The sequence below is a fragment of the Cuculus canorus genome, chromosome 2, assembly GCF_017976375.1.
Source record: "Cuculus canorus isolate bCucCan1 chromosome 2, bCucCan1.pri, whole genome shotgun sequence".
Classification (NCBI taxonomy): domain Eukaryota; kingdom Metazoa; phylum Chordata; class Aves; order Cuculiformes; family Cuculidae; genus Cuculus; species Cuculus canorus.
Window position 1 is genome coordinate 131,716,982 of NC_071402.1, and position 11,261 is coordinate 131,728,242.

General features: G+C 38.6%; 1 protein-coding gene across 4 annotated transcripts in view; it reads left to right on the forward strand.

Annotated features, from left to right (window-relative positions):
• Positions 1-8,456, forward strand: part of VWDE (von Willebrand factor D and EGF domains) — a 42,506-nt gene extending 34,050 nt beyond the window's left edge. Inside the window, exons 23-30 of one of the 4 annotated variants that reach the window (XM_054060371.1) lie at positions 284-379; positions 1,656-1,751; positions 2,810-2,905; positions 3,402-3,497; positions 3,597-3,692; positions 5,025-5,120; positions 5,660-5,763; positions 6,646-8,456. In XM_054060371.1, coding sequence (XP_053916346.1) covers positions 284-379; positions 1,656-1,751; positions 2,810-2,905; positions 3,402-3,497; positions 3,597-3,692; positions 5,025-5,120; positions 5,660-5,763; positions 6,646-6,666 — 701 coding nt within the window. In that variant the 3' untranslated portion in view covers positions 6,667-8,456. Of the gene's footprint in view, positions 1-283; positions 380-1,655; positions 1,752-2,809; positions 2,906-3,401; positions 3,498-3,576; positions 3,693-5,024; positions 5,121-5,659; positions 5,764-6,645 lie in introns of those variants that run through there. The other 3 variants (XM_054060372.1, XR_008448821.1, XR_008448820.1) reach the window with 3 other exon arrangements.
• The last annotated feature ends 2,805 nt before the right edge of the window (positions 8,457-11,261 follow it).

The window sequence follows — 11,261 nt, forward strand, 5'->3', positions numbered from 1 at the left end:
GATGCCTCTAAGCTAAACAATCCCAAAGGGCAGGAAGTCTGATCTGGAAATTGTCTTAGATTTCTTTTCTTTAGGGTGACCACCAGTGTTGGGGCTATGTACTCTGTTGGAATTAAGTTCTTATTGTACTTATTCTTGTCAAAAGGCATTGCATATATCTCCTTATTTTATTCCCAGTTCTTGGTTGCTGTCAATTATTAACATTTCCTTTATTCTAAAGCATGACCAATCCATGCATCGTATTAGAGGTCGTTTCTTGAACAGCATTATTCTATATCTGCAGCACATTGTAAACCACCGTGTCAAAATGGAGGCACATGCTTGGCCAGAAATCTCTGCACCTGCCCATATGGTTTTGTGGGACCAAGATGTGATACAAGTAAGCAAAAAATGCAGAAGGGAAGAATATGGAACATTATTTCTGTTCTTCATGAGGAAGAAAGCAAATTATGGTTTAATTTTTTTATGCACTCTGTCTAATGCTAGCAAAGGACGTAATACCTGTGCCTCTTTAAAGGCTCCCATACTTGGACTTTTTGAACTTTAGTTAGATACTATTTACGTGTAACTTTGAAAACATATCGTACTATAAAAACTGCAAGTAGTTTATCCTTCATCAACATGGAAGCATTCAGCAGGTTGCACATGTGATACTACCTTTAGAACAAAACCAGCTTTTCGACTTCTATCATCTTAAGTTGGTTAGATGCTGCAGTACATTCAGAAGTCTGTATCAGTGAATGGCAGGTCAGAAAAACAGGGATATGAGAAAACTGAATTCAGAACCACATTAAGGGATCCTTTCCTTTTTTATTTTTACCTGGCATGAAAACTGGAAAATTTGCTGTGATCATAGCTGAAAAAATGGAATTAGTCTCACATAAATTATCTTTTACATATCAACTTTTACATGCTGTAATTTGGCAACTCCTAATTTTGGGTAGATTTCATACTAGTAATTATTATCATTCAGAGAGTCCAAGTCTAAACATGCTGTTTATATATATAATTCACCTGATTGAGCCACTGCATTATTGACCCCAAATGGAGAAAGTCTTTTGTTTTTCTCCTCCTCACATTCCAGGACTTTGCATTCTCTGTTTTTCTTGTTCTAGTTTCAACCGTGACACACAAAAAAATTCTGCTCTTTGTTAAGCAATACTAAAGAGAGTGAAATCTTGTCTGGAAGAAGCAATTTGTAGTTTTCCACAGCCATGGTATTTTAATATCCTTGAGCTTTTTGTCTGATGACACTCTATGTATGCAGCTGCCATTGCTGAAGTGATAGAGGACACTTGAGTGAAGTTCCTTGGAGTCTTATCAAATCCATCATGTAACGGGTTCTATTTGTCCCTTAGTATTGAATTTCCCATTTTTTTTTAGAATTTATTTGAAATTTTCTAGATATTTAAGACCAAATATAACCAGACCATGGATAATGGCATGGAAAGACATTTTATTTACCTTTGTAGTCTGGTGCTAGTTTTTTATGCTTTGAGAGTGGATTAATCAATTCAGCAATTCCTCTTCAACTTGTGGAATTGCATGTTCTGAAAAATTAATCAAACATAATTTGTAACTTATCTCTTCCTCTCTCTTCCCGCCATTGTCTTCTCCCTCCTCACTTTCTTTTTGCCCAACTTCTTGGATGGTAGTGGTTTGCAACAGATACTGTGAAAATGGCGGGAAATGTCTTACTCCAGACGTCTGCCAGTGTAAACCTGGGTGGTATGGACCTACCTGCAGTACAGGTAACACTCCTGCAACTTCTATCTTCCTGGGAGAGTGTTTTTAGGACTTCCCATAATTTGAAATTTTGAACTGCGTGGGTCAGACAGCAGCGGTGGGTGGCTGCTTACTGACCCTCTGCTCCCTCTTGGGTCCTGCACTTGGGGCACAACAACCCTATGCAGTGCTACAGACTGGGGGAAGAGTGGCTGGAGAGCTGCACGGAGGAGAAGGACCTGGGGGTAATGGTTGTCAGCTGACTGAACGTGAGCCAGCAGTTTGCCCACGTGGCCAAGAAGGCCAATGGCATCTTGGCTTGTATCAGAAACGGTGTGACCAGCAGGTTCAGGGAGGTTATTCTCCCTCTGTACTCTGCACTGGTGAGACCACACCTCCAGTACTGTGTTCAGTTCTGGGCCCCTCACCACAAGAAGGATGTTGAGGCTCTGGAGTGTGTCCAGAGAAGAGCAACGAAGCTGCTGAAGGGGCTGGAGAACAAGTCTTACGAGGAGCGGCTGAGAGAGCTGGGGTTGTTTAGCCTGAAGAAGAGGAGGCTGAGGGGAGACCTTATTACTCTCTACAGCTACCTGAAAGGAGGTTGTGGAGAGGAGGGAGATGACCTCTTCTCTCAAGTGATTAAGGACAGGACAAGGGGAAATGGCCTGAAGCTCCGCCAGGGGAGGTTCAGGCTGGATATCAGAAAAAAATTCTTCACAGAAAGAGTCATTGGGCACTGGCAGAGGCTGCCCAGGGGGGTGGTCGAGTCACCTTCCTTGGAGGTGTTTAAGGAACGGGTGGATGAAGTGCTTAGGGACATGGTTTAAGGGAGTGTTAGGAATGGTTGGACTTGATGATCCAGTGGCTCCTTTCCAACCTGGTGATTCTATGATTCTACGTTAGTTCTGCTGCTGACAGCACCTCTAGAAAGTCTAATACAGATCCTAACATTTTGGGTAAAGACTTTATGTGAGTAGTGTTACCTGCAGCTCTCTTATGTGTTTAATTCCTGTCTTTGCAACAGAAGCACATATTTTTTGTAGACTTTATTTGGATGTCATTCTTTCTGACTCTGTTTCTGCAGCAATGTGTGACCCTGTGTGTCTCAATGGTGGTTCCTGTACTAAGCCAAATGTTTGCCTCTGTCCACATGGCTTCTTTGGTGCCCAATGTCAGAATGGTAAGCTTTTCTTTTTCTTTCCGCTCCCTTCCCCTCTTTACTGATATTATGAGGAAATCAGTTAGAAAACACTGTTATCTTAAGATGCAAGATTCATAATCAAGTCACGTGCCCGAGAAGTGGTGCAAAACATAGATTACATTATTTTTAGATTTTATGGTTGATTCAGTGAACATCCAAGGAGAAGAGAGACTCAAAATTTGCCTTGTCTTACACTCAGCTTTTGAGCAGTGTTCAGAGTCCCAGTTCCATTGTATATTATGTAGTCTGGTTACTTGTGCACACATATAGTTGGCAGCCGTGACCCCTTTTATCTGATTTTGTCTTTACTATTGATGTAGGCACCAATCCAATATGATTTTCACGAGACAGGTCTGATAGTGCTGAATGTCTGTATATGCTGTCAGAATTTTTGTGCTGTGCTGTTGTTTCAAAGAATCACTAAAGTCAAACAAAATGAAAACTCCAGCCTTTTCCTCCTGTTTGTATCTTTTAGCCGTCTGCAGCCCTCCTTGTAAGAATGGTGGTCACTGCATGAGAAATAATGTCTGTACTTGTCCTGAGGGGTACACAGGCAGAAGATGTGAAAAAAGTAAGCCAGTGTCAAAATCCTTCCAGGATCGACAAGTAACCAATAAATTATTATGTAAACAATCAAATGTGTTAAACAGCAGATGGTTTTGATTTTAAGGTGTCTGTGAGCCAAGGTGCATGAATGGAGGAAGATGCGTAGGGCCAAATGTTTGCTCTTGTCCTTCAGGATGGAAAGGAAGAAGATGTAACACTCGTAAGTATCTTGTAGCTAACAGGAGAACCATACCTTAAAAGTAATACATGACTAATTAACAACTCTGTCCACACAAGTAATATGAAGTCAGTGCCAAAGAACTCAAGGATAGATACATTTAAAAAATAACAACCTATAACTTCGCAGCAAAATTTATGGTGAAAAACTAATACCGTGCAGTTCTTAGGCTAAATCATGAGACCAAAAATACCTTTAAATTCTTGTATAGCAAGTAATACTTGTTCCTTTCTTGTCTAAATAAGACACACCTATATATCTGCAAAGAGCTAAGTCAATGAAGTAAAAGAATTTCAATTTGTGCTGTAGGACATAAAAGCAGATGTAATAGGAAAGAAATACAGTGAAAAATGGAAAACTGTGGAAACACAGTGGAAAATGTTTGGAATAGAAGATACAGTGGGCGCAAGCTCTTTCAGAAAGGTAGAAATAGGACTGTGATGGTAGCACAGCTGTGGGTCACATTGTATCTTAAGATATTGATAGTGCATCAATAAAATGTGGTCATGTGGATAAAAGCACAGTCTGCATGAAAAGCAGCATGAGGATGGGTGGTAGAAATACAATAGATTTCCAAGTGTGTTAGCGTCTGTCATAGTACCCACCTGAGGTTCAGATATTGATATGGCCAATGAGCTCACTAATGGCATGGAGAAAAAACAATTTTCCCTGTATTACTTCCTGTAATTATTGGAAAGCTTTATTGAAAAAAATATTACCTATATTGATGGGGTGAGACACTCTTGGACACTGTGGAAGAGAGATTTGATTATCAACTAGTCAGTTAACGAATGAGAGATAATAATGTTTAGATTATGGCTTAATAGGCAGGGATCAATGTGCAGAAAAATGAGCCATAAAAAAAAAAAACCTTTGGATCAAATGCTCATGAGTTGACTCAGCATGTGTTAAACTGCATGATGACAAAAGAGCTGCCACTGAAGAGTTTGGTCTAGAAAGGTAATTTTGGAAGAAAGCAAAGCTATGTAGTGGTGCTGACTTAATTGAGTATTTTGGGCTTTTGTAGCAATCTTTAATGCATCAGAACATCTCAGTGCATGCTTTGGCTGTAGTGCTTTTTGTTTCTAGTTGCCTATCTTCTTTAATAGGGGAGTTGGAACTAGATGATCTTTAAGGTCTCTTCCAACCCAAACTATTCTATGAATGTCTTGCTGATCTTAGATGGATTTTCAGTGAAGATATGGCTCTTGTTTAGATAAAGTACTCAACTTCTTGTGGGCATCCTGAAATGTAAATAATAAGTAGAAGTACTCACTTGGGATATAACCAAACTTTGTGATCATGTCCATGCAGCAATCTGTCTTCAGGAATGTAAGAATGGTGGGGAGTGTATTGGACCGAGTATGTGTCATTGTCCTCCACAGTGGGAAGGAATCCAGTGTCAAACACGTAAGAATGATGTCATCTGAAACCTCTTGCTTCAGCACAGTTAATGCTTGAACAATACCTAAGTGCCTAGAAGTTCTATACCTTGATTGTATTTTAGCCCGAATCTGTGTCAAAGGCAGGACAAAACGTCCAGATTCCTCTGCCTGTTCTGAAGATCAGTCATCTAGGACCATGGCAGTATGCAGCGGCCTGTTCTAACACTGCATGCTGCTGCAACGGCCCTGAGAGGCCATTGTGAAATAGCAGGATGTGTTAAAAAACACCTTACTCATGTCCCTATCTCTGTTTCATTCATGCCGTCAGCGTGTTCCCATATTAAATCTGCATCTTTGCGTAAACGGGGATGGGATTGACATAAAAGCTTCGTTAGGTCCATGTGACTGTGAGGTCTCCTTACACTGAGGGTTGTTGCCCTGTGAAGATACCTACCAAGTTCTCAGCTCCTATAAGCTGGGAGAATAATTATACAGAGATAGTCACTTTTCTTTCACCAAGTTGTTTTCATGAATAAAGCCACAAATGTATCTCTCTTGTTTTAGCTGTGTGCAACCAGAAGTGTCTGTTTGGAGGCAAGTGTGTATTGCCTAATGTATGCTCTTGTCGTCCTGGCTATACTGGAGTCCTCTGTGGAAAGAAAATTCAGGTACATGTACAGTAAAGACACCATCACAGATAGAGATTTGGGAGTCGTTATCTAGTCTAGCTGGGCCCAAGGAGGCAGAATGAACTGCTCCCAATGTGTTTGTCCAATTTCTTCCGTGCGGTCTCCAGTGAGGGAAAATTCATAACATTCCTAAAAGCTGTATCAGTAACTTACAGGCTGTAATTCTTACAGAATTGTTCTCAACACCTAAAGCAAGTTTCCTTTGTTTCAAATTAAGCTTATTATCACTTGTCATTCACAAAGTGGCTCCAGCAGGAACTGGTAACTAATTAACTGATAACTTCATAGCAACCAGTATTCTCTTTTCCAGTGCCTGGCCTCATTCTGGAGAAGACTTTCTTAGCTTGGTCAAGTCAAGTCCTGATCTTTTTCAGCTAACTAACTACAATGTCACTCAGTTCAGTTCTATCTCCAGCTGTAACTTTGGGAATAGCCTTACTTTTTTACACGATAGTGAATGATGAGCATTTATTTCTCTGTTGTGTCATGCAATCTTCTGGTTTATTCTTTTGCTTGAGTGCTGACAATCACTCACTGAAATAATTTAATTAAACATTTCATTACAACTAAGTTTTTTGTGACATCTGAAATAGAAAGCATTCTGCTCTTCTTGCATCCTCTGTAATGTTTCTCTTCTTTCAATTTCAACATATTTAGACACTTTCCTCATGCCAGTGGAATTCCTTTGTTAATTTACAAATTAACTTCAAATTTAACAAATTTAACTTCATGTTCCTGCATATCAGGAAAGCAGAGGTTCATTAAAATTGTTTCTTAAACTTTAGCATAAAAATAGTCTATGTCATTAAAGTTTCTTTTCATATTTATTTATTTATTTATTTATTTATTTTTCTCTCCAAGGTACAAAGGCATCATGGTTGAAGCAAAGAAGTTTATCAATTAAATTGCAGTGCTGCATGGCTTGAAAATATGACTTGAAAATAGCAAGGGGATTGAAGAATTACAAAGTTTATTTAGAGGAAAGGAATACCCAGAAGCGTTATTTTAAAAGATTTGAATTACTGTCATGAATTTGGTGAGCTTCAAGACAACAATCTTGTAGTCATTAAAACGTGTATATTTCTATAATCTTTTGCTACCTCATGTACAAATCTCACAGCCTCTGATTCTTCACTGGGCTCACAGATTTGCTGAACGATGCAAACCCAAGATTCTTCATTATGGTGGTGTAGTCAACTGGACTATGAGATTTCTTTTGTGGGAGCAAGATTGTAATAGCTGTTAAGAGTCTCTAGGACAAAATGCAGCACTTCTTCACTAATGAATGGTACCTTCTGTTTTTAAACATTGTTTACATACCTATTTCTTGGCTGCATACAGATGAAAAAGCAGAAGTATTTTTTTCTCCTTTTTCTTGTATTTGCGTCAGTCTGTTATAATGACAAGCTCATATTGAGGAAGGAATGGGAACCTAAAACAAGACTTGCCAACTAACAATGAAGGCAAGGCTTCATGTCTTGTTAGCAGTTAACCAGATGCAGAATAATTCTGGTTTATCTATGGCAAGCCTTTTAGCCAGACACCAACTTCTTTTCCCACCCCCGCCCTGCCCCATGTCTCTGTTACTTCCACCCAGGCAGCTGAGTACCCACCTGCTGAATGATTTCTGTATCTGTAAGGATCTTATATGGCACTGTTTTGAGATGGCATTCAATAATACGAGGAAGTTTTGTTCCAGAGTCTCTTAGACACATTTGACAATGCTTTTAGCCATGCTGAATCTTAAAATAGGAACTAAGAAGAGGAATTTGCTGTACCTCATACCATCCATATACATGAATCTTAAAAGTATTTGTAAAAACTTCATTGAGGCTTTTTTTCCATTACCTATTGCTCCAATCAACTCTTAGCTGGCAGAGAGCTTTTGAACAAGTAAAATTCTGGGTTTTTTCTGAAGTTTCCTACAGAGAATCACCATCTTCTAGAGGTGTAAAAGACATTTCAGTTCCTGCCACCACCAACTGAGCCGTGGTAATAGATACATACGTCCCTTTAGCTAAGCCATTGAAATTTACTGTTTTGCATTTTTAAAAAAAAACAAAAATAAATGTCATGAGATCCTGTTCTCCCAAGCAATGTTCAATTCACATACTTCAATTCTGAAGGGGAAGAAGATGAGCTCATATTGCCATTTACCACCACTGTGAGATGCTGATCTCCAAATCATAGCTGTTGGCAGCTTTGTGCCTAGCTTTCTCCTCACCTTCGATAGTCCTCTTCAGTCATTTTGCAAAGTAAGCTGGCATTGTGAGAGCTCAGCATCATTCCAGAATGATACCTGATGGATTTCCAAGTGCCTGGCTGGTGTATTCAAAAAATGTTTTCAATTTCCCACTTGCATTTTAAGTTTCAGTGTTTCCATAGTTTCTATTAATTGAACATCCAAGTGGTTGAGACCCTGATCTGCTGGGAACTGTTATTTAAAACTTACTCCACTTGAACTGTTTGCTTTCTCAAATCTCACAACGATCTCTACAAACAAAAGTTGACTGTCTGTTGGAACTGATGTCTCAGGATGATGTTTTGAGAGAATGTTTTTAAAATGCAAACATACCGATATTACACAATAACCCCCATTCCACATAGTTTCAGAAATGCTGTGCTAAGGAGAGAGATGACAGCTGCCAGGAACACTGTTAACAGTGCTTTAGTTAATGAGTCTGTGCAACCTTTCATTCATAGAAATGAATCTCTATCGGCTTTCTAAGATTTCAGGCTGAATAAAGGAAGTTTTTAATCATAACTTTTAGTATGTCCTACTTATTTTCAGTATTTCTAAAGGCAGAAATTATTTCTTTTACCCTTTCCAAATGCAGGTTTTGCAGAGAAAAGCACATCCAGATTTTTGCTACAGCAGTTAAGAATGCTCAGTGCTAAGCTGTGCTATTTTTGAGCAAGCACACGAAGCAGAAAAATTACTAGTACATGCATAAAGACAGGCAGCTACTTCAACACTGCCCAGTAATTATGTAATTGGTTGTAACTATTTTGTTACTAGATTGTCCATCATACACAGGAAAGAGAATTCACTGTAATTAGAAAGCGCATTGCAATAATGTCATAAAATTGCTCAGTTTAAGGAGAGGCAGAAGCATACAGAGGAGTGTACACAGGTCAGTAAAATTGTTCTAAAATTGCATAATGCAATCTGGAATTAGGGTCTAAAGAGTTTGAGGATTTGGAAGGGGGAGGAGGGTTGCGTACTGCAGGAGCTGCCACAGTTCCAGTCCAATGGAACTTCTGCCAAACTGAAGATCTTATTCCTAGCACATTATTTAGAATACAGGTATCTATCTTCACTGAATTCTCTTGCATGATTTCTGTAAACACTACACAGTGCTGGAAGGTACCTATGTATATCATCCATTGCACTGGATGTTGCACTGGAGTTGCTCTGTAGGCCAGCAGAAATTCTCCCAAGTCCAGATTGACTTCTGCCCATGATCTTGAAAAGATCATTAAAATGTAGTATAATTATCTGAAGGAAGGACTCTCAATCACAGAAGACAGCACAAATCTTAGCAAGGACTCGGTTTCCTATATTTATATGCATGCTGGCTGTGATTTAAAAAAACAAACAAACAAACAAACAAAAAAAAACCAAAAAAGTGGACCCCATGTGAAAAGCTCTTTCTTTTTACAAAGAAGTTAATTATATATTCTCTTAGCTGAGAATAGAAAGCAAGTTAACATTTCCATCTACCAAAAGCAAACCCATGAATAAGAATCATCGCAAACCCTAATGTAAAGCAGTACAAAAGCTTAAGCTACTAACAAATTGGCTATATTCATTCCGCTACTTGCCCAAATAGGAAAATCTAAAGTTTAAATTCTCAGTGAAACATAACACTTGGAGACACATACCTTACAGGAGAAATAACATAAACAATATTAGTCATTAGTAACATTTTCTAACCTCTACATTTGGTTTTGTATCACATGGCATTTTACTCACCTTCCACTCACAGCTCAGTTTAGCCGATAAAGGATATTTTATAGATAGCCAAGTAACTCCACTCTTACTACAACCACTTACAGCTGAAGAGAAAATATATATGGTAAAACGTGCATGTAAGAAAATTAAAAAGAAGAAACACTTCTCATATTTCCACACGCTCTAAAACCACAACATAAAACCCACAACCCTACAATTTCTCTAGTTGTTTTTGTGAAAATCAGAGCATCTGGATAAGGTGTTACAGTTACCTCTTAATAAATAAAGGAGGTTCTATATCATTTTTCTTGACTTTTGAGTGGCATGCATAACTAGGTTTTCATAGGAAGATACATCTAGCTCCAAACACCACATGGTGTAAATAGTATGTTCAGTCCTCAAGTGAGTGGAAAACAAACAAAAGACAAGGAATACTAACAGATTTTTTTAGGAAATATATGTTAAACTGTGGAAATAATAATTTGGGGACCTGGACTGACATTAATAATACATTCTGGGACTGTTCTACTTTAAAATAACTACTAGAAAATTCACTTTTACACTCACTTAAAATATTGTGGAGACTTAAATTATTTTTCTTAAAAACAAAACCAAAAAGACCTCAGTAGAAAACCCTGTAGCCAGTAGATGGTGCTACATTCAAGCGGTATTTGTATACCATGGCAGTCTGCGTGCCATCAAATTACTGCTTCCTTAATCCTCTCGTTTCTAAATAAGGAACTGTTTAAATTAGCAGTTGTTCTGGCCTGCTCAGAAACAACAATTACAGGTCTCTCTCACTGACTGCTCCTGATCTCGTGCTCCTAAGAATGCTAATATCTCTTTTGGCTTCTAATCACCATTCTTGTCACTTTTGGCTATATTAGTATAGGTCAGTCTTTTCAGGAACAATACTCAGCTATTATGCCTCTTTGCATTTAAACACTCCTGCTCATTTACTCTGAATCTTTAGTCTAAGGCAATTATTTTTCTTCCACTCACTTCCCTGCAACCAGTATGTCATCTAAGGCACTCAACTCCTGAATTTCTAAACAATTATGTGATTATTGTAGCGAACTGTGACACAGACGCAGAATTTTGTCTTCACAGAGCCCACACCAGAACTGTTGATGAAATAATCTGGTTCCATGCATGAAAAACATTTTTCACCAGCATGTCTGAAATATCCAGTCTATCACAGAAAAAGCAGCACAAAAACCATACACTCCTCTTAATTATGTTCCCCTGGCAACAAAACCTGCACAACACATATCCATAGTAGATTTCATCTGAACCAAAGGGAACAGCCTCCAGAGCAAGAGTAGAGGAAGGTTTCTCAAAATACACAACACAGCAATTGCTCATAACAGAAAACATGAGCCTTATGAACTATACCATTGTCTTTCATTTGCCCTCTGTATGCTTGGGTTCTCTCTTTTAGAGAAGGTTCGTAACCGAGATGACCCCATTTTCTTTGCTTCTTGTCCATGCTCAGTGGCTTGTAATCTCTGGAGAAACAATT